At 41.5% G+C, this 23,493-nt stretch overlaps 2 protein-coding genes across 4 annotated transcripts in view; one reads left to right on the top strand and one right to left on the bottom strand.

Moving 5' to 3' along the window:
• The window catches only part of LOC142585622 (longistatin-like), a 155,638-nt gene that overhangs the window by 117,787 nt on the left and 14,358 nt on the right, over window positions 1-23,493 (bottom strand). The window contains exon 1 of one of the 3 annotated variants that reach the window (XM_075696531.1): window positions 344-471. The exons of the other annotated variants lie outside the window; for them this stretch is intronic. The gene's annotated coding sequence lies outside the window, so the exon portion shown is untranslated. Of the gene's footprint in view, window positions 1-343; window positions 472-23,493 lie in introns of those variants that run through there. 3 annotated transcript variants of the gene reach the window in all.
• LOC142585621 (sodium- and chloride-dependent GABA transporter 1-like) lies at window positions 349-18,844 on the top strand. The gene is made up of 14 exons (XM_075696529.1): window positions 349-481; window positions 1,342-1,525; window positions 5,161-5,292; window positions 5,633-5,849; window positions 6,809-6,941; window positions 7,837-7,971; window positions 8,191-8,294; window positions 10,182-10,306; window positions 11,135-11,247; window positions 12,241-12,369; window positions 15,393-15,495; window positions 15,606-15,706; window positions 16,222-16,392; window positions 18,501-18,844. Exons 1-14 carry the CDS (start codon window positions 365-367, stop codon window positions 18,591-18,593), a joined length of 1,857 nt encoding a protein of 618 aa, XP_075552644.1. The 5' UTR covers window positions 349-364; the 3' UTR covers window positions 18,594-18,844.

Here is a 23,493-nt window from a genome sequence, read left to right as displayed (position 1 = left end):
CTTACATATTATTCAAGGCAATGGTCATGACCAAAATAAACTTGGCCGAGCTTCCTTAATTTGGCTTGCCGTTTTAATGAGTAGGATTAGGAATTAGTGAGACAAGGAATGTGGGGATTAGGGAGGGTGGCAAGGAGAGTTTGTGTGCTGAGCCACAGCTCAACAGGATTCCCGCGGATTTCAAAGAAACAAACACTGTCTTTGACAATCATTATCGACTGTCTCTACTGACATTTTTCACTTGTTTGTTTGTTTGATTGCTTGATTGTTTGTTTGTTCTTGTATAAACCCCACTGCATAAACTCGAACTTGGTTTCTTCCCTGACAGAACACTGCACACTACCTGTGTCCAAAGGCTGGCAACATGGAAAAGAAGACGTCGGGGCCGAACGTGTTCACCCTGGCGTTCCTTGGCCGCAGTTCATGTCGTGAAAAGGCATCACCGTTCACAGCGCCTCAGGCGGTTCCCATCTGCAAACAGGTGAGAGTGAGAACCTTATAGGAAAGAGACAACAAAAGGAAAGCGTCGACTAGTGCTGCCGTACCCTAATTATATGTAAGTGTTATCTGCACAAGTAGCACTATGTTCTCTGTTGGCAGAAAGGAACGTTGTCTCGCGAAAGGCATTTTACCATGAAATACTAACTGAAAGTGGCTATCTTTGAGTACATTGACGCAGTGGATTAGATGTATCAGTGTGCACAACGTAGAGCGTCACATTTTGATGGTTTAATGCCGTGTACTTTGTGCACGCAAATTTTATATTCCCCTCTTTTGTTTTCATTCTGCTGTCTAAAGGTTCTGTAGGCTGCTCGTAAAGGGTATTGAGAATATGAATGTATTGGTTATGAGTTGCTCAAGTTGAATCGAAGCTTACACGAAAGACTTTCTGCATGCTTGTCAATAGGCCATTGATATTTACTGGCCTAGTTATGCAGACACGTAGCGTTGACTTAGTAAGGGAAAAACCACAGTGGACTGCCAGTGCCTCACACGTGAGTTGACTATAACTACATTAAACTCACACCTTAAGGATGTCATTGTCACTTTTCACAAAAAGGAAGTCAACCCATCTAATCGCCCCTGCAGGGCGCTATACACATTGACTCACTTCTCTGTATTCCCTGTTAAGAAACTGTGCAGTTCATGCAAAGTGAAATAGTGAGACCCATTCTTCTCACTTCCTTTTCTGTGTTCTGTGTCCTCGGACAGCGATTCTTAATTATGTCAGAAAGACAGGTGTTGGAAGGTTCTCCAGGCGAACTACCCTGTCAAGCATAATGGAAGCCAGGAATAGAGAGTGCGTTTCCGCTCATTTGCTGCACATGTACATATACACAGGCTGAAGACAATGAAGAGTCTTCGTGTACGACAAGCGGGCTTGGAAGTCAACAGGACCTCGCTGGGCTCCCAAGCAGAGGGAAGTGGGCGGGCAAGGCGGACTTCGTCTTCGGCTGCATCAGCTACGCCGTCGGCCTGGGCAATGTCTGGCGGTTCCCATACCTCTGTTACGAGAACGGAGGCGGTGAGTGCTCGATGCATGTATCTCACTGTGTACCTGAAAAAGTCAGCTGAATCTCTTCGAGGCTGAGACATGCGCAGCTTGCATGCAACATAAATAAGCACGTCAGACGCAGTTGCGTCCTATCCACTCATTTGTGTTGCATAGAGACTACCTTGACATGACACATTGTATTGGGTATCACCGTGGTTCTGTCCGGGCAGTGCTATTACAGCGATTTGTAGCGGCCATTTTAGTTATTGTACTAAGCGGCCATTGCTGTTATGGTGCCGTGACCACGGCGGGGCCTCATAATCATTCTTGAATGAATGAATGAATGAATGAATGAATGAATGAATGAATGAATCAATCAATCAGTCGGTCAGTTAGTCAACTGCCCCACCGCCCGTCCAAGTTATGTCGATGTATATTAGTACCGCAAATTAATTATTTGACGTTCCCGATTGGCTTTCATTAGCTCGGTATCTTTGGTTCAGACTCGGATGCATGACGCAGCGGCTGCAGTTCACTTCCAATGCTCTTTCCTAATAGCTGTCAATGTACTGCATAAATGTGACCAAATCTGTCACCGAGGTCCCTCTTATAGCAATCCCTTGTATACAGAGCAATCATTTCTAAGTTTTATGTAATTTTTAAAAATCGCCTGTGCCAGATAGCATAATTCTTGCCCTTGAGCTGGGTTATTCGAAGAGGCGGTCTAACTTGCTCAAGAAATCAAAACACATACTTAACTTATTGATAAAGAACCACTAATTAACTTAATTAAGTACATTACGGCACATATTTCAATTTACGAATTGCAGCCAGTGAGCTTGCAAGGCTTATCCACTTGAATTTCCAGGGTGACACCAGTTTCGAGATGCATTTTCCCAAAATGTTGTACGAAATACATGGGCGTTCCAGTTACTATTTTGCTTCAATGCATAATAGAGCACTTTGTTAAAAGAACTAAGTGGAACAACAGTGCATTTTTACCGCAAGTTTAATGGCACATATCTCAAAACTTGCGTCGTTCGGGAAATTCATTCCAAGTGGATACACCTTGCAAACTCACCGGCTACACTTCGTAAATTGCATTGTGTGCCGTAAAGTAAATAATTCAAAATATAATTAGTGATCTTTTTTAATTAGTTGAATGTGTGTTTTCCATTTCTCATGGAAGTAATGTCCACCTCTCCAAATAATCCAGCTCAAGGGACTAGATTTATGTTATCTGCAACAAGCTATTTTTAAAGATTCCATAAAACTTCAAAATTATCACCCTGTATCGCACCTCTGGTGCCCAGAAGCTAAGAATATTGAAGCTAATTCGTCGTAAATCTCCAAAGTTTTATAGCAATGAAAGTTATTATCTGGCTCGTTATAAAATCTGGCAATAGGTTTGGTCACACATGCAGTTTTGGAACTTTTACGAAGTCGGTACATCACCGTAAGAATCTTCGACGGACAGCACACACACCTCTGATGAAGAAAATGCAACGTGAGAGGGTCAAAGCATAACCCACGTGGAAAACAAGTATATGATAAAGAGTTCGAGTATATCCAGCATTCAGGTGTGTTTCGCACTGTACAAAATTTCCCGAAATCGGTAAAAAGCCATGTGTCAATCGCACACAGTCTCTCAAAAATTGAGAGGACAACTCTGCAAAGATTAGATTGGGGCATTCACCTTTGCTGCCCAAGTGTTGCCGATGGGTGATTTTGCCTTCCCGTCGTTGAAGGAAAAGAGCTGAGGCCAAAGATAAGATCTCGAGAGCGAGGCACTTGAGAAGCTATACACGAGGCATGGACTATACATGTACTCAGAAGCGGAGTGACCTACCTAATTATGGGGCTGCAGCAGCCGCACATGCATTCTCAAACCAAACCGGGAGTGCTATTCTGAAAATTGTGAAATTCAGCCAAGTTGCCATGTAGAGGCAATCAGTGAGCTCACAACGGACCTCTGGGCTAATCAGAACTGACAAAATGGCGGATTCGACAAAGACGGCAAAATTTGGCGATATCCAGAATAATACCCCGGCATAACACGTGCCATATGCATATTGGACTCTGAAGGTCGCATTTATAATCCGTGGGAAATATTTTAGGAGAGAATGTTCATTTGCACATTGGAATGCCACGCCATCTCCGTTTCACGATGAGCGCGCTAAATACCGTACGGGCCAGTCGCACGCACCTCTCTAAGTGATCACATGTAACGCGATAAGTGGCTCCGGTAACAAAAGCAGGCAATGGCATTGTGACTACATGTATATAAGCAAACTGCCTTAACGGCTTGTGCCATCATGGCGAAATTCCTTTTCACTGCCGTGAAAAAAATAAAAGGAAAACAAAGCTCCCACGTGACCCACTTAAGTGTTTCTTTTTTTATCCTTACGACTGCCTTGAGCGTACCTTACACATTTCTACTCTCGATTTCAGCGACTGTGGGAATTAGATGAAAAAAGAACGTTTGTCTAGTGTGCACAAGAATACAACAAGTCTCTTTTAGCCAAAACAAAGATACAAAAAGGGCGAGTTCGTTGGCTGACACCAAAGGTGCCGATAGCGTGTAAACATTGTTGCAAGATGTGCGCAATGTGCACTGTGTGCATTAAGTCCTAAATTGGTAGTAGTGAATCAACTGTGCCTGGTAGTGTAACAAAGCTAGTTATTGAACCTAGCCCAGCATTTTTCAGATCTACTACCGGACACCTGCAAAGTGCTGCGTAACCTTGAATAAACTGAAAACTGAAGTGAAAACTGAAAACGTGTCTAGTGTGAATTTTGAATCAAGAAATGAAAAATTTGACTTTCATCCATACCATACATGCTACTACAAATCAAAACAAAATGATTTGTATATATTAATTTTATATAAGAAGAAACCGTCTACACATTTGTGAATTGCTTTGTCTCTTGATATACCAAACAAAAATGCCTTCAGCTGACATACCAGACTGTTTATTAATGCCACATGAGCCATATGTGGCATGATGTGGCTGAGGTGGTGCAGTATAGCCCATAAATGACTACGTAGAAAAATGTAAAATTAACGAAATTCTCGGGCTTTACATGCCATAACCAAGATATGATTATGAGGCATGCCGTAGTGGGAGATTCTGGGTTAATTTTGACAACCTGGGGTTCTTTAATGTGCATCCAATGCACAGCACATGGGCGTTTTTGCATTTCACCCCCATCTAATGCAGCCACTTCACTTATTAAAAAAAATATTAGTGCTATTGTTGTGAAGCAAAGAAACACGGTTATTCATAACACTGTCACATTCCATACATTGAGCCAACCTGACAGGAAATGTAGAAGTGCGGAGTGTCTCAGCATTCTCAACGTATGTAGCCAAAGGCTTAGTCTTTTGAAAAACCCATAGAGCAAATTGTAATTACACATTTTGCACACCACTCTCTTGCTGTTTTGTGAAAGCAACATTTCACAAAAGCAACATAAATGTGTAAGTTTGATGTATGGGCAATAAAATAACTCCTCTCATGGTGGCAAGCAATGCCTCAGAATCTCACACAGGCAAAGTGTAGTAGCAAATCTCAATGAACATCTTTGCTTGTTCCGTGCCCTGATGTTCCTGTCGTGCTTCAGACACCGTAATGCTTATAACTTCCTTTCTTTTTTTCATGCAGGTGCATTCCTCATTCCTTATTTCATCTGCCTCATCACAACAGCAATTCCCATGTTCTACCTAGAAGTAGCCATGGGCCAGTACCTGAGCCGTGGTGGCATAGGAATCTGGGGCATAGTGCCCATGTTCAAAGGTATGCTCGCATATGGTGTCATTCGTGTGAGAGTATCTTTCATGTGAAATGCTGGTTTTTCAAGACCAACTGCTACACGCATTGTTTAAAAAGGTGCATTTGCTTTTAGAATTGAAAACAGTAACGTGGCACACATGGTTCACTAATTTCAGGAATTTTAGAGGCCTACACTTCTCTATATATGATTCTTATAACTTTTTACTAGCATTGTGCTTAATGTCACAAATACTTGGGTTGGTTCGTTTCTGGCATTCCAGCCCTGAAGGTCACATATTTAGACAGAAGTAGCATACAGTAAAGCCTAATGGAATATATGTTGCTGCTTGATCGTCTGTTGCAGGCATTGGGATCGCATCACTAACTATCGTGACATTGTCCAACATCTACTACATGGTGATTGTGGCATGGATCCTGTTCTACCTGATTTCGTCTTTCACTGAAGTGCTTCCCTGGAAACACTGTGGCAATCACTGGAACACCGAGAACTGCTGGGAGTACAATGAGACACAGCCAGCTCCGCACAATAAATCTGTTACGCCAATCGTGGAATTCTGGGAGTGAGTGCACCATACATACAGGCCTCTCTCTCTTTTTGGGCACAATTGTCAAATGTTTTAAAACGGCAAATGAAATCGCTTGATCTGACAACAGACAATTTGCACAGAATGCATTTTTCCTTTGCCCTCACTTTAAGTATTGGCACTTAATATCGTGAAAGTTTGAGTGTATAACCTTATTTCATGACATGCTTCCTGCTGTTTTAAACATTTTATTGGTTACTACATTCAGTATATGACTGCATGTTAAATGTTGAGATTGCTGGTATTGAAAATTTAAACCTGAAAGTAATCTGCACGAAAATGACAGTGGCGTACTGTGTTCTTGTTTGCAACCCCATTTTATCTCTGATAATATTATCAGGACTGCAAAAGTAACTTTTTAACCTCTTGAGCTCTTTTCCTGTGTGCTCTGCATCCACACAATGTTGATCAAAATATAGATGCAGTATTTATATAATCATAGACACAAAAGTTGGTGATTGTTAGTAAAAAAAAAAAGAAGATTTGACATAATGGCTCCAAATCGCTTAAGGGGTAGGCAAATTTCTTAGGCAGGTGTTCAACCTTGCTGTATTTCACTGTGGAAAAAGCAATTTTTCACAGTCTACTTAGCAACAACGAGGACATTGCTTTCTGCACCTAATTTGCCATCATAGCTTGATTTACCACCTTTGTGCAGTTTGTACCATAGTTTAAGTCTCGCAGTGGCTGTACATTTGTAGCCTTACTTGGTCCAAAGTCACAGTACATTAAGGGGCGCATTGCTGTCTGTAATTTTGAGCTTAAGGGTGCCAGGAATTACATGGGAGATCTGCAACAGTGGCCAGTGACAGATCTTCCAACCCATAGAGTTTTGCAAATCCTTCCACAGTAGCCATACCAATGTTGACAGGTTGAGCTTACCAAGTGGTTGTGTGCTTTCCTTTTCCTTTTTCCCTTCTATTTGTCACTTCCAGAAACCACGTACTTGGCATTTCATCAGGGCTGCATGAGATGGGCAACATGCGTCTTGAGCTAGCCCTCTACTTGTTCCTCTCGTGGTTCATTGTGTACATTGTCATCTGGAGGGGCCTTCATCAGAGTGGCAAGGTAACTTCATTTAGAAAGAAATATCGCCAACTGGCTGAAACTTTTCCTTTCAACTTTCATTATAAAATTGACTTTTTGCATACACTTTTTAGATAGGTTACTTACTCTATCAGAAGAAATTAAGCACTCCCTGCCAACTATCTCACTCCCACCATGTAACACTAGCTTTAAATATTTTTATTCTTCAAGAACAATAATAAACGAACAATTTTCGAGAACAGACCATAACGCAAGATTTCCTAGCATGCTTTAAAATGCAGCCTCTATCATGTCCATTTTCTATGTGTGTTCTTGTTGTTATTTCAACAGATTTTGTGCCTTGAATTATGCTTGAATATGCTTTTCAATGGTTGTTATTGTATTTGTGCCGCTCTTCAAAGATCTTGTATAAGATTGCAGTATATATAAACAAAAATGTAAGTAGATTATTTAATAGACTTACTCTTTGCAAAAAGTTCTATTTTAGAAACAAGCTTTACAAAATGAGACAGAGGATATTGTGAAGTGAGCCTCCTTCTAAGGTGAAAATATTTACCAGGAGATGACTTGTCTACTAAAATTATTACCTAACTGCAAACAAAAGGCTACACTAAAACTGGCAAAAGCCAATTAACTCTACTGGCTGGGTGGGAACAGGCCAGTGATGCTTAATTTATGTGCCTGTAAAAGAGTTCTATAGAGTGAGTTAAAAGACCCGTCGACTAAGATGTCTACGAGACCCTCTTGTAGCTTTGAGCTAATTGTAAATATATTGCAACATGAGAAATGCAACTTTCTTTTTCTGCAGTAAGTATAAAGCATTCAGCACCAATTTTACAAACCAATATTTTTTTGTCATATGTTTTCTTATAACAAATTCATTCTTCCTGGTTGCAATCATTTATGTCCTTTGCAGATTGTCTGGGTGACAGCCATCTTTCCCTATATTTGCCTCTTTGTGCTGCTTGTGAGAGGCGTCACATTACATGGTTCAATTGATGGGCTCTTGTTTTACGTCACACCGGACTGGAGTCAATTACTAAGGCCAAAGGTAAGCATTATTCCTGGTAGCTTTGGCTAAGCAGCTTTTCCTGTAATCCCCCGTTCCCCAAAGGCTGATCTAGCGTGCATGACAACTAATCCATGCTGTCCCGATATTGCGCATCTTCAATAGGTGCCAAATGTTATTGTTATCGTTACAGCCTATACCAAGCTATAATGTGCCTCTTTTTTTTCTTCTTTCTTTTCTTCTGGTGCGTTCTCCGTTCAGGTATGGATTGCTGCAGGCACTCAGGTGTTCTATACTTTTGGGATTGGCGTTGGCTCGGTGGTGACGCTAGGTAGCTACAACAAGTTTCACCAGAATTTCTTCAGGTTAGAGTCCACACCCACTTCTTCATCTTGGTACACTTCAACGTTTCGATCGACCATCATGCCTTTTACCGCTTTCCCCTTCTCCCCTGCTTGCTGTTTCTCATCATGACCTGCTGCTGTCCATTGCACATAACATCAGTTATTTTAATTGTGCATTTTGTTTCCCACTGAACTCGAGCATCCCTGTTGAAAGGCAAATGTGTGAGTGCTAAAAAATGAAGCGTATGTGAAAGTTCCTTTCTATTTTCCAGCACTTTTGCTGTTGCCTCTTAGAGGCTGCTCGGTCAAAGTGATGTACTTTTCTACTTTTCTTCGAAGGTTAATGTACATCCAGTTTCAATATAACAAATGGGAATATAACAATTTATAGAATTTATCAAAGTAAATCTAAAACATTCCTTGCCAGTATCAGTGTGTTGTGAACAAATGTTTATAACAAATATCAGTTTGTATCTAACAAATGTTTGCAAAGAATATCGGATTTAATGAAGATATCCTTGTGTCAGATGCAACTTCACACTATAGTGAGGTTAGATTGTATAAGAGATGTCGGTGGCTCTGTGGTGCCGGCTACTACTTATTCCATAAGAACACTTCGAAAGCATGTACACTGACATAAAACAGCAAAGGTAAGTGGTAGATTAGCAACTCGTGTAAATGAAAATTCACATAAGTGGCAAAAAGCATTTTCACTGGCACACAAATACTACTATGTTAACATACACATACTATCAAACACAGTAGCACAGAGCCTCACAAAAGTACAAGAAGTTATGTGTTAATCAAGAAAAAAGATGGCGCAGGTGGTCAGGTGTAATGACAGTTGACTTATGCAAGTTGAAAGTTCATAAATATCAATTACCTAGTTTTTTAGGTGACATACCACACATTCTAGCCACAGCAAGAAAGCATGTAGCATATTTTGCTTATTTGGTCTGAATGGGCTCTTGTATGCACACTGGCAAGGAAGTCATAATGAGTAAATTGCATTTCTTCAATCACTTACTGATACATTGTGCCCACTGCTCAGCAGTGGCACATCGACAAATGGGTTATCGTTTAATACATTTTGGCATTCTTGTTTACGTTAAGTTTTGCTTGAACTTATTGTCTGACATGGAAATCAGATAAGGTTATGAACGTTTCAGGATTCACTCTGCTGTAGCACACTGTAGACATGTGCAAGTTATGAGAGGAGAAGTGCAAATTAAAAGAACAGTAAGGAATGCGCATTAAAGGTATCTGTTATGCTGTAAGCTTAGTGATAAAGAACAGTTTGTACATCATAGTTCCTCTTCTGTATATGTTATGCTTGTTACTGTCATTTTAGCTTGAGGTCACCAAAAATTAAAGTTGGTTTCATGTCATTGTGTGTGTTGTACAAAAAGAAAGAGAAATACAAAGGAAAAAGTGACATGTACACGTACAGTGCTTTCTCCATGTATTTTTTGCACAGCTACAGTGAACAGTTGCCAAATCGCCTAGCCATCTCTTCTACTGGTGTCACCAGTTTCATATCAGCAGTGTTTGATGCTCAAAAGCCAAGGGGTCAAATGTTGTGTCATGTGACTTTTTGCGAACTTTACGACTGCAGTTCACATCTTATGCAACACATTATAGATGACTACTATACTACAGCTGTGTATGCTGGTTGTACATTGTATGGTCAAATTTAAATATGTCATGATTCATAATTAAATGTGACTGACACATCAGACTGGAGATTTCTCCTGGTATTTTTGGTATCAATGAAGTTTCGATGCATACCTTCTTCATCCTTGTTCATATCTGGTTTATTACGATGTTCACTTCCTTCTGCACGAACACATTCTAAATGACTCTTGTTTCAAAAGTTGCCTCGTTTGCTTTCTTATTACCTATTCACAGGGACTCTGCAATCGTTTGCTCCATCAATCCCCTGACAAGTCTTCTAGCCGGGACGGTTATATTCTCAGTGCTTGGCCACATGGCTTTCGTAGCTGAAAAATCAGTGGGTGATGTAGTCAAATCGGGTGAGAAACTTTTCTTTCCCAATTTTTTACTTCACTTAGCATGCGTACATTGATGAGCAGCTAATGTTTCTTTTTATTTTTTTTAAAGTGAGAGATATTTCAAAAGTGTTACCACTGTCATTCAATATGAAAAAGACGTGTGGTCAGTAAAACATTGTGAGATTTCATGTTTGTTGTTTAAAGAGCCTGTGAAGCATTTTGACTACAACTTCTTACATTGAAATTGTAGTAGCATGGGAGAACCCTAATGTGATTATTCAGGACAACTATTTAGAGCTCTTTCGTGTAATTGCATAGGGAGGGTCTTAACCCTGGCTGCTTGGAGGCTTGATGTAGCTTATGAGTACTTAATGGCCGGTTTAGTGTTTCTAAGTTCATGTATTACATAATGCTTGAGGTTGACAGGATGCTTCACATCTGCTGCCATCATCTTGACTGGCACTAACACTCTCGGGGCAATAAGTTTACTACATGCACACAAATACCTAAGAAAGTGGACAGGGGGATAGCCGCCACTGCAGTGCAATTATTAGAATGTTGCTTGCACCATGTGAAGGTTGTATATTCGATTCCCCACTGATGAGAAGTTGTCTTTTCTTTTCACTTTCATGTTTATTTTTGTTATTTCTAGATTTAAATTTTAAGAAACTTCATTTCACATATGTTTTTCTTGACTTCACTGTCTGTTGGGCCTCATTTTGTTCTTACTGTAACAGTAAATTGAGCCCCTTGGTTATTCTTTCTCATTGTGTAATGGAGTGGTGCTTAAACATACATTTTTATGTGTCTCAGTTATGCTTTTTCGTTTTTTCCTGTTTCCCTCCTCAGGTCCTGGCTTGGCTTTTCTTGTGTATCCTGAAGTTGTTACCCGAATGCCAGCTTCAACAGTGTGGTCGATACTGTTTTTCGTTATGCTCCTCTGTTTGGGGATAAACAGCCAGGTAAGCTGCCACAACATCCTTGTGTACTGCTTTTTTCTGATAGTTTTAGGATTCACTGATCATCTGTGACAACATGCCTAAGGGCTAGTGATCATTTGTAGAAATGTGCTGTAAAGGCAATGGACAGGTTTTATTGCAGAAAAGAATTTATAACTGTAAAAATATAAAGCAAGATGCCATAGGAGGCATGCAGAGCATTTATTTTTTTCATGCATGAAGTCTTATCACAGCTTGTCACTTGCAATAGCGAGCTTTTTGGATCACCCGCACAGATGTTTCTGTCAAATTCGGCATTGAACGAATGGTGCAACACAAAATGCAACGTCTGCATTTCTGCAAGGCGATGTTTCAGATATTTTTAAATAAGATAAAACTGATATAGTGTATTTTAAACAAATAAACCACAATATGCCTGGCATCAATTTTCTATTTCCTTTATGTGATTACTGACTAGACTTTCGCGCAGAAGTCTTAGGCCATGTGAATTCAATTGGCCAGAAATATACCTCTGGCATTCAATTTGTGACACTGATATGCCGACTTAGTCTACTGTTTGTCTCTAGTGCATATAAGTAATAGTACTGAAACTATTAGCATCGTACGCATAATTCAAAGACATGGGATCGTTCCTCGCCTGCGGCAAGTTGTTTTTTCATCCACTTTCATTGCCATTAATTTACCATTTCTTTACTTCAATTAGTAAGTACAAGTAATTTCCTCTATGTTGTCCTTGGTGTCTTTGTTGGCTTGGCTTCTCATGATACATTAATAAAGATCGGGCCTCTCAGTTAACCCTCTTTCTTCTTGTTAGTACTGATATAGCCAACACTACCAACAAGCAAATATTTCAAAACACACCAATTTTTTTTAAGCCGTGCTTTTTGATATTCTTGAAATACAGAGAGACTTCGTAAACGTAGTTGAATCAAACTGACACAGTACTGACAAGTGGCCTGTCCATCTTTTTTCCCCTCCATTTGCATCTTTCTGCAGTTCTGTCCTTCTGAAGCAATAGTTGCTGGTCTAATCGACCAGTGGCCCCAGCTGGTTACTCGGCGAAAGCTCATCACGTTTCTTATGGTCGTGTTCCAATTTCTTCTTGGGCTTCCTATGGTTACTCAGGTAGGTTGCCGACACACAAATGAATTTGCTTAGCATGTAATTCTGATTTTAAAGAACATGTGTGGACATTGACTTCTCTGGCATGTTTCGCTGACATGAAATTCGGGCACTTGGAAAGAATATGAAAGCGAGAATAATAATGACTACTTTGCATGTCATAGGCATAGCTAATGTCCAGCCGAACAAAGTACCATTGCAAGAACAGATGCACCAGCTACATTTTAGTGTGAAAATGATACACTCAAGTAATGCTAATTTTTGCATACAACACTCTGGTATGCATGCGCAAGACATAAGCAATTGCACACTGCACCAAACTAGCCTTTTCCTTGACAACTATGCAAAATGCCCATTAATAAAGTTGAAGTGGTCTGCCCCTCTTCTAAGTATGATGTAAAGATGAACTTTTCACACAATAAACAGTAGAATGCACAGTGTACAATATTTTTAGACTGGTCTAAATGTGTTTGCTGCCAGATCTCTTTCACAAGTTTCTAATTTGTGTGTTTTGTGATCCACCAATGAGATCTTATCTCTTATGCTTCAAGTGCGCTGTGACCTATTCATGAGCCACTTAAATATAGGTTCTTGCTTAGGTCGCAAAGGCACTACAGCATTGTCGTTGTATGTATTTGGTCCGCAGCAAAAGTGCTTGTTGTACCCTGTCATAATTAAATACACCTAGCTGTTTATGAAAGGGAACGTTCACATCCACATGAAAGCAGCATAAAGCCACAAAGGAAGCCCATATGATTTTTCACTAGGAAAGTTTCCCTATTTAATAAAAGTTATTCCTGGTTCAGATATTTAAAGCCAATCCAAGTGCCTTGCCTGTGCAGTCACTCTAACAAATTAGCTAACGATGAGGCCAGCTGATGGCAGAGCACTCTGCCATCCGCTGGCCTCATCATTAGCTAATTTGGTAGAAGAAAAGTAATCAACAACTGGAAGTGCAGAAACAGTAATTTGCTAAATGTTTTCATAACAAATTTTCCAGCATTGGAATCTATTAGGTTGTAGCCTTGTACTATCCTTATGTGATGACAATCTTTAATTTCATGAATCTACTCGTGTCTTTGGATTTTCACACAACTAATTCTGAAAACTGGGCTAGGCCCTCGTCATACAACCTACCAGTGGCCCATATCACACTTCGGCTACTGCCAGATGTATACCGAAATTCTAATGCTTCTCTTAGCTTTGAAAGCTTTTATGAACTCCGTGAGCAACACATACTGGATGTAAAATTGGCATCAAAAGATTACAGGGATGGGTTCTGCAAAAACGCTTAATTTTCATGCAGTTTCACAATTTAGCCTTTCAAATGATGGATCACTCTAGAGTGTAGGCTGTGCATGCTGCCAAAGGGGCCTATTTGTAATTTTAGGCTTGGGGCCCATGCTTCATGAAAATTTCGACTATTCATGAGTCCTGTACGCCATAGGCCTTTGACACCAACAGTACATATGTTTTATATGGTACAATGGGGTGAGAGGTCATGCATGAGCACGGTATTTCTGCTCAGCAAAAGCCCTTTTACATGCTGTTTTCAAATGTGACAAATTTTAAAGCAAAGCTTTCTTTGCCTCTTCGTTCGACTTTCCCACTGCTGCTGTCACATACACTGCATCAGCAACAGTCAATGGAGGGGGGGTTCAGAACCTGTATATATATTACAGGCGTGAGTAAGAGAGGAAAGGCGACAGAAGAAACTCGTTTTCACCCCACCACGTCGAATGTGCATAATCCCCTCTGGAGCTCCCTGGCTGCTGCCACATTAGCCGCTTGACAGCTGTTACTATCCGTGGCTCCCCTCAGAAACATTGCAGAAACAGCAGCGCTTCCCTTTCTACTAATGTGCGGGGCCAGAGGGGACGCAGATAGAACTGTAGAGAGGAGAAGGAGAGGGAGGAGAAGAGGCAGTTCCCATACAAGAGATGGGGGGAGGTGACGTGAGAAGGCAAGGAAACCCCGCTACTATACGACAGCAGTTGGGGGGAACAGGATAAGCTTAAGTTCACGGTACAGTACAGTACGCTGCTGCTATTTCTGAAAAATAAACGCCATGCAAATCTGTCAAGCCGGCAACTTATGCAGGGCCTTCAGAAGCAGAGCCACATTAATTAAAGCGCACCTCAGGGTCCAGGAGACACTACGGAAGCAGTCGACCATCAAACCAACACTTCTGTGTACGCTGCATTAGCTTTGCAGCTATGGCATTGCTAGAGGTCATGGATTTGATCCCAATCGCGGCAGCCGCATTTCGATGAGGGTGAAATAGAAAATGCATGTGCACTTAAGTTTTGGGACACATTAAAGAACATCACAGTGTCAAAATTAATCCGGAGTCCGCCACTATGGCTTGCCTCATTATCCGAGTGTGGTTTTACCATGTACAACCCCATAATCCAATTAAAGTTTAGTACTTCTGCCACAATGCGATATGTCATGTGAGGAAATGACAACACTCAACTCTCTCAGAGGTTATAAAATATGGCGTACAACAATGCCTCAAGCAAACACCTCTCCCTGTGTGTTCTGTGCACTACGCAGACAAACAGCAGTGGTGCATGGAACGTAATATTTAACATCAACTCACCACTCTCGTGTTAGCCTAAACGTTGAAGAAACTAAGCTTTAGCCATTAATATCACTGCTAATTGTCGTCAATCAAAGCATCCAGCATGGAAAGCTTCGCTTATATCGATTCCCACAGTGCGTGTAATCTGCATAATTTTTTTAACCTTTGTTATACAGTGGAACCATGATATAAAAAGATCAGATATAACAAAATAAATAAGACTTGTTTCTTGTCACTAGTATAATTTAACAACTGTATGCTTATAATGAATATCAAATAAAACAAAATAATTTTCATGTCAAATGTGACTTGATTATAACAAGTTTCAGCTGTATGCCTTTTGGGAAGCTTTCACTGCTGCATTTTGATTATTTCCTCTAAAGTTGCTATCAGTCTGTATATTTTTTTATGTACCCTTTCCTTCTTTGTTTTTTTATTATAGGGTGGCATGTACCTCCTGCAGTTGATGGACAACTATGCTGTCACTGGCATCACATTACTATTTATAGTGTTTTTCCAGGCTGTCGCACTATCGTGGATATATGGTAAGCACATATACGTAATTAACATTTCATTATAAATTCGAGTCCACCTTGGTGTTCTGTCAGCTGACAAGACCTCTCTTTCTCTTTTATTTTTTATTTTTTTTTTGTAGGAACAAGCAACATCTCTGATAACATCAAAGAAATGCTTGGACGTCGCCCAAGTGCCCTCTTCCGGATGAGCTGGTCAATCTTTATACCAGTCATGTGTGTGGTAAGCATAAAACAGCAGTTTTATTTTCTATGTCATTTAATTCCCACAAAACCCTCTATGCTTCCATCACAATGGGTTGCAAAATTCGCTAAGGCATTCGGCTGTGTCTAGCTGAGATTGCTAGTTCCATGTTCTAAAGCTTTATTTGTGATCCACGTAGCATCAAAATAAAATGGAAGGGGTCTCGCTCTATTGACGCAGAATCATACAAAATAACCGTTTTGTTTAGATGTTAACTCACATTAAATAGAGGAAAGCTTTGCTTGTTCCCAGGTAAAGCTACTAGTAAACTTCCTGCAGACATGCTTTTCCATTGTAAGATCGCAAGTACATTGGCAAGAAGAGTCTTATCTCATGTGGCTGGCCAGTGGGACACTAATCTGAGGGTGTGACGTGTGTCTGTGGCACATCTTTTTTATTATTGTTATTCTCCTTTCTTTCTTATTGAGATGTTTTACCATTACTAATTTAAGATGGTGATAAAGTTCAATGCACCTCTTTATTTGACTGTGCAGGCCATATTCCTGTTCTCTGTGATCAAGTACCAACCGATTGTGTATGCCAAGACATATGAATACCCATGGTGGGGCGAGATGCTAGGATGGTTGATGGCACTCGCCTCCATGGTCATGATTCCTGCATACATGATCTACTTTCTCCTCACCACACCTGGCTCTCTACGAGAGGTAAGGCAGGAGATACAGCATCGCAAACTAACTAGTTTATCAGTCTTATGGTGAGATGTCATGTAGTTACCAAAAATTTTGGTCATAAGCCAGGAGCAGTTCACTGCATACTGGTGGCTCGAAAAGGCAGGTCATTTATGTAATTTAACAGTCATTTATTTAATTAGGCATCAAGGTAAAAATTCACTTCTAGAAGAGAATTGACAAGTCTAATTTGCCAGTGGTCTTCTGGGAAATGTATTTTTGACTTGTGGATTAATTGCTGGTTGTGTTGATATAATGTATCATTGCATGCAAGTTGAGTACAATGCAATCGGACACGAAATAAGCCGAAGTTCAAGCAGGACAGGAAAGAGTGTAATGTCTCTTCTTCACTCTTTCTTGTCCTAGTCTTACTTCTCTCTATTTCACGTCCCATTACACCATTATAAGTATGAACCAGCTAGCCCAGCAGACAGTATAGTGATGCATGTAGGTTGATTATGCCCTAGTGATGCAAAACTATCGATAGTACTATATCAATCCTATTGATAGTTCAGTCAGTATGTCTTAGTATCAATAGGTTTTTGAAACAATGATAGTGCAAAAAAGTATATCAATAGTATTACCATCGATAGCACTATCGTTGGCGCAGTAGATTTCCATTAATTTGAGTCCGGTTAATTCGATTTTTTGCCTAATCCGATCTCGACCAAAGATCCCTGTCGGTACCAATGCATTTTCATGGGCCCAAACTTTCGTTATTCCAATCCTAAAATTAGCTTTCGCCAGATAATTCGTACGTGACGAGCCGGCACGCTCACGCCTGACCACTATGGTGACGCCAATAGCAACCCTTTTAGTAACGTCTGTCTCGCCGGAGCTTGGGGACAGTGAATATGTTGAACACGCATCATCTCCCGTCGAAAATGCCCATTTTAGGCCTGCCCTAAGATGATTTTCAAGCAACAACCGTAACTTGGAATGTCTGATTACGGTATTTAACCGATTCTAACGAGAGTCCCCCCCCCCCTTCTTTTTTCTTGCTTTTATTTAGTCTGGACGGTAATTGGCTGCCCTTTGCACTTGGCACACGAAACCAACACTGGCTTTAAAGCTGACTCTAAAGATCGTGTGGCGAAACTGAATTTGCCACCATGGCTCAACACATATTAGACCCTTGCCAGTTTTTCTTGCTAAAAAAATTGGGTGTGCGTTAGATTTGCACTTTGTTTAGGAGCTTTAATGTCATTTCTACACTAATCTTCTACTTCGGACACAGAAAGTTTGCACGCCTTTGCTTGCAGGACAAGTTAGAATCGGGCAAATGCTTCCAAACGAATCAGTAGTGTGTTCTGGCCTTTATTCTGCGCCTTGTTTAATTCGCCACGCAGGATAATTCGATAAATTTCGCTGGCTCTCTCAGAGTCAAATTAACGTATGTCGACTGTATTACGATATTTCGCTATGAAACTATCTATAGTAAAACAAAAGCTATCGATGGTAGCACTTTCATTAGTACTATCGATACTATTACGATAGTTTGCTATTGACAGTGCTATCGATAATTTTGCGATTTCTGGGTAGTAATATTGCCATAAATTTTTCTGTGATGCTCAGTTCATGCACTCAGGAACAGTAAAATGTCGCCAAGTTTGTGTCGCAGTGTTTATGTCCGGTACATTCAATGATTTTACATTATTGATAATGTACTATCGAGCCACTGTGCTATCGATAACGTAAAATCACACATAAACACTGTAAACTTGGGTGAGATTTCCATGTTGCCAGTTGCATGAACTAAGCGTTACTGATGGTCAGTTATAGCAAAATTTCTGGCGGTATCACTGGCCAGAAATTGCAAAACTATAGATATATCATAATACTATCGATAGTGCTATAGCTAGTAATAACATCAATTGTTTTTGTACTATCAATATTTTTATAGCGATATATTGTAATACTATTGATGGTCAATTCACGGATAGTTTAGCATCACTGTTATGCTCCCTATATGGAAAAGTTTACTAGTGGTCTGTAATTCAGATTGTATAATGATGAGGATGTTGATGATGAAATAGAAGTATGACAACACTGACCAATATTGTTGCCTCATTCCTCCCTTCCAGAGGATCCTAGCAGGTGTTACTCCACAGCTAGTGGGACATGACGAGAAAGAGGAGAAGGAGTACACGTTTAGCAATGGGGCCCTTCAGCCATAAACACTCAAGACCAAGTTCACCGTCGACAAGAACATCATGCATCATTTCATCTCATCAACCATTGCACCCACGCATTGTATCTATGCATCATTTTCGCGTATGACATCACCTATTTTTGTGGATCAAGTGTGTGTTCACACTGCCTGCTCTACTCAACATCGCCAGTAAATTATAATGCAATGCACATTCACACATGAATGAAAACACTCTTGTGTTTTTTTTTTTGCATATAAAGAGAATCAAAAATCCTTTGCCCTTTGATTTATTCTTACTGCTGCGACAAAGTTGGAGCAGTCAATTTTATTGTGTGTGTGCTCTAGGAAAATGCGGTGGTTGGAATACAGATTTTGTTAATTTGGACTTAACAAAGCTGGCACTGCTTATTATCGAGCGCAGATAAGTGTACTCCCTCTCAACTCAAGTAGCCTCCGCACTTCAATAATACTGGTCAGCCATCCCTGCTATGCAGGATATGCTCTAACATGTTCCCGCTTAATGAGTCACCTTCCGGTAAGCGACTAAAAAGCAAATGATAATGAAATACTATACTGGGAACTTAGCAATTGCCAAGGAGCATTGTGTAGGCACAGTGGTGATATTAGTAAAGCGATACAAAGTGGGAAGTTCCTGTCAGCATCAAAGAAGGTCCTGTCCGAGAAGGATACATTAATTGCCATTTGTGGAAAATCTAACAGCAAATGATCACCTCCAAGCACTGCAGACGTGGTACCTGGTACTTTCTTGCATGTTCTACACTTCTGGGCATTTCCCCCTCTTTTCCATTTTTCCATTTTGTTTGCATTTTAATGTGCCCGAAAATATTTTTATAAAGTCGGAACACCTCTACAATGAACTGACCCGTATAAACGACGGAATAATTCTGTCCCGGTTATATTCTAAAGTGTACTGTGCGCGACCTTTACAACGAAGAGGCCTGTATAATGAATGATTTCGGAGAACCCAAGCATTTCGTTATAAAGGCGTTCGACTGTATATGCTATTCGTCTGCATGAACGTGAAATACACTTCTAAAGATGGCTTCTCTGCAATAAGAGATATTTTGGGAAGAAGCCCCTTCTGCAATCTCGACATACTGAACAAACGGTGCAGACAACAGGACTGCGGAGGGAATACGACAATACCTTATATACTCATATATATATATATATATATATATATATGTGTGTGTGTGTGTGTGTGTGTGTGTGTGTGTGTGTGTGTGTGTGTGTGTGTGTGTGTGTGTGTGTGTAAAGAGAAAGGCGGGAAGCAAAGAAGATAGCCAATGTCACATACACACACAAAAAAATAAAATAGAGACAGCTAAAGCTGCGGATTATGAGGCATCCAATGATGCAAGAGCTAAGGTCCGCCGGCGACTACCAACTGCAACTATCACGCGAGCAAACCAAAGGAGCTTGTAATTAAAAAAGCAACGAAAAAATGCAGTGATAACAAACTCTTGGAAACAAATAATGGCCAAAAAGTCAACAAAAAACAAAAGTGCAGGTGGCAACGGTTTTGAAAATGAGCGTGCACGGTGAGTAATAATGTGCAAAAAAATCAAACCGATGCTAGTTGTGGAGGTATAGAACCTCTTTATTATGCAGTAAAACAGACGACATACACAATACAAGCGGAACCTCTTTTTTTTTTAATCAGCTTAATTCCCAAACCTTGCGTGGTCGCTGCAAGCTGCGCCACATCAAAAAGAGGTGAACACCCACATGTGTTACAATGCAACAGCAAGGTGCTGCCTGTTCCTGTGAACGATTTCGAATATTCCCGCAACTTGATCGCTTAGACGTACACATAATATTCTACGTTTGATTCAACTGAGCTATTCCTAAGGCATATTAAAGGAGCGCAATGGAATGAGTACAAGAACGGAACTATAATAGGACTAGCACTGACTGCCAAACAAAACTTTATCGGAATAAGCATCAGCCGTTTATAGTTTGTCAAAAGAACAACAAAGAAGCATCAATAAAGTTTAGCTGGCAGTCAGCGCTAAAGCTGTTTCTGCTCAGGGGCTCTGTAAGTGTGATTGAGCATGGAGGCAGGAGCTGGGGGCTCATTTCGCCAACACAAAATTTTTTGATGTCACTGTAAAACTTATGCTTAATTTACTATATGAGATGGAGGTAGGCCCTTGAGACTGGGGGGGGGGGGGGGGGGGGGTATGCAGTGCTTCACTGCAATAGAACCTGTGGAGGTGCTTGCCCTCGTTGCAAGCACCCCCTTTCATTCGGTTCCAGAGTCCCTGATTGTGTTCTTGTCTTCGTCCCATCGCGCTGCTTCGTATACCACAAAAATGAACCGTATTGCCCAAATAGAGTTGTTGCTACTAAAAAAAAAAATGCCAATATTCGTACACCTATTCAAAAGTAATTAAATAACCGCCGGTTCTGTTTCGCAATAAGGGGTTACATGAGTCGGCCAGTTCAATTACAACGCCAGTGTGCCACTTCATTTATTTTCTTTTTCTTTAGTTGCGGCATCACTAAATTCGTTGATCGGTCAAGCACAGTGGCGGCATTTGCGTTCCCCCGCCGAACTTCGAAAGCATCAGCAGTGGTGGTATCAATATGTGCTGCGCAGTTGTTCACTAAGTTCGTACCAAGTAACCGAAATTTCTTTCTGCGGGCACAGAACTAGTGGGTGTTCAAACATGCTGACTTAGTTTTTATTACGATAGCAATTATATTATGATCCACCTGTCCTGCGGACAAAGAAGACATTGCATAGCAGATGAGAAAGAGGACACTTTACATCATAGATACACATCGATTCTTGGCCAATCCACTATGGGTCTCTTGCACTGCCCAGGGGGCGCTGCGAAAATGGTGCTAAAAAGCGCCCCCTGTCCTGAACTCGGTAGTACCAAGCTCGGTCGTCTGCTTCGGAAAGCACGTTTACAATATCGGGAACTTGCGGTTTTGCTATACCACGGCTTGTAGCGAATATCGGGCGCCGAAGATTTCTTCAGGGGTTGCACGCTGCGTAAAGGCAATAAATTATGCAACGCCGAATACGTGTACGCCGATTAAGAAATAAGCGGCGAAGTTTTAGCGCGGCGTCAATCGCAAGTGAAGCGAGTCGCGTACGAAGTTGAACTCAGGTAAGGTTTGTACGCTGCTAGATTCAGGCGCACAAACGCGAGGAAATGCTTGCTATAAATGAATTCACAGCAGCGATAAACAGACATCATGTGTACGGAACTGCTCGAGCGCACGACGGTATGCGCCGCGTCGGCAGCGGTCTTTCAGCACGCCGCGATGTACGAACTGCTCGAGCGCACGATCGTACGCGCCGCAACGGCAACGGTCTTCCGACATGCTGCGAAACGGCGAGCCTCCTGCAATCTTTGCTGACTGCATGCCGCTAGACAACATAGTTATGCCTACACTGTAGTAGCGGCCATCTGTCCCTTTAGCAGCTGATAAATAACTGATGCAATGCATATGAGCTCGCAGTAACGTACGTGCGAATCGCGCTGCAGCGCGAGCTCGTGCGCTGCTCGCTTGATGTAGCTTTTATAATGACAGCGCTCGAACATCGGTGTGCTGCAATCAATATTACCTTGCTGCGCTGCCTCAACGTGCTGGCTTGAGGTCAAGGATGAGCATATTTAACTCTCTAGCCTGTGCTGCTCGTAGTGGGGTAGTGAATTGTCACCGAATCAGCCCGACCATTTGTGCTCATTTGCACACACCTAGTCAATTCGCCACTTCGCACCGGTCGAATTGTTAATTGTCGCTGTGGCCGGGTCTCGAATAGTGAATCACCAGCTATGTCTGCTGCTATGTCGGTCTGCCGTCGGGACTGTAGATGCAAAAGACCGAATTTCAGAACGCAGATAATCAAGCAAGCTTCAAGACAGGCGAAGCAGTCAGCATGGCGCGAAGTTTCGCTTACCCAGCGCGACGAACTACAGTTATCCAGCGCGCCCGACGCTCCGCATCGTAAGGCCTTGAAGGAAAACGGTAGAATCTGATGTTGGAATTCAGGCCTTCTTGTTCATGGCAGCCCACGACGCAGAAGTAACGGCGGTGACGCTTTTTCGAGGCTGAGCTAGGTCTCTCCGGATCGGCGTCGCCGATTCCTTCTGCTTCTAGCATTACGTCTCACGGAGAGTCCGTTTTCGTTAAACTATAGGCGGCGGAGAGCTCGCAGCGTGGTCGGCGTGGTCTGTGAGAAGTGACGAGCTTTTTCGCACTCGCAACAGGGCAGAAAAAAGCGCGAATCGACGCAAAACTCGGGCTAGAAACGTGCTTCGCCACAGCCAGGGCTCAATACTACCCAAGCTGGTACTACCCAGATAACGTTTCGCGCGCCACCACCAGGCGCCGCTACAATACCTCATACTCCAGCGCAAGACGCCCATAGTGGAAATATCAGGCGCTCTAGAAGGCAAACAAGGCTAGATACACATGCGTTTACCAAACGTAGTCACACTTGGGTACCCTTAAATTGTGGCTTGATGGCAATAATCACTCTCTTAATATCAGAAAAAGCGCTGTCCTAATTTTCTCTCAAAGCGTTCCTGTGCAAATTTCGGTTCCTTATCGACAAGAGAGTATCACGCAGGTAAATTCACTTAAATAAATTCGGGTGTCATAGACACCGAAAAGCTTAGCTGTAGTCCACATATAGAGCATATAACCTCAAAGGGAGCATGCGCAGTAGGAATGCTTCGTAGACTTAGCAGCAATTGATCAGGATTACGCTGACATGCCCTCATGTTCGCCCGATAATATAGTTCGGTTGCGTTCTGATTCCTGGCGCACCCGGGTGCAAAATTCGACCTCTGGTTCTACCAGAATGAGAGGCATTACTTCTATGTCTTGAGCTTCCTAAATTTGTCGCAAATTATATATTATATCAAGAAGCACGCCTGCCT

The sequence above is a fragment of the Dermacentor variabilis genome, chromosome 6, assembly GCF_050947875.1.
Source record: "Dermacentor variabilis isolate Ectoservices chromosome 6, ASM5094787v1, whole genome shotgun sequence".
NCBI classification, from domain to species: domain Eukaryota; kingdom Metazoa; phylum Arthropoda; class Arachnida; order Ixodida; family Ixodidae; genus Dermacentor; species Dermacentor variabilis.
Note: the sequence above shows the minus strand (reverse complement) of the source record. Positions and strands in the feature narration are given on the sequence as shown.

What these genes read in the sequence shown, in the direction of transcription:
- LOC142585621 (XM_075696529.1), top strand. Translation starts at nt 365, where the DNA reads ATGGAAAAGAAGACGTCGGGGCCGAACGTGTTCACCCTGGCGTTCCTT. An exon ending in GTTTGGGGATAAACAGCCAG is followed by an intron (nt 11,248 to 12,240) that starts GTAAGCTGCCAC and finishes ATCTTTCTGCAG; the next exon opens with TTCTGTCCTTCTGAAGCAAT. An exon ending in TTATACCAGTCATGTGTGTG is followed by an intron (nt 15,707 to 16,221) that starts GTAAGCATAAAA and finishes TTGACTGTGCAG; the next exon opens with GCCATATTCCTGTTCTCTGT.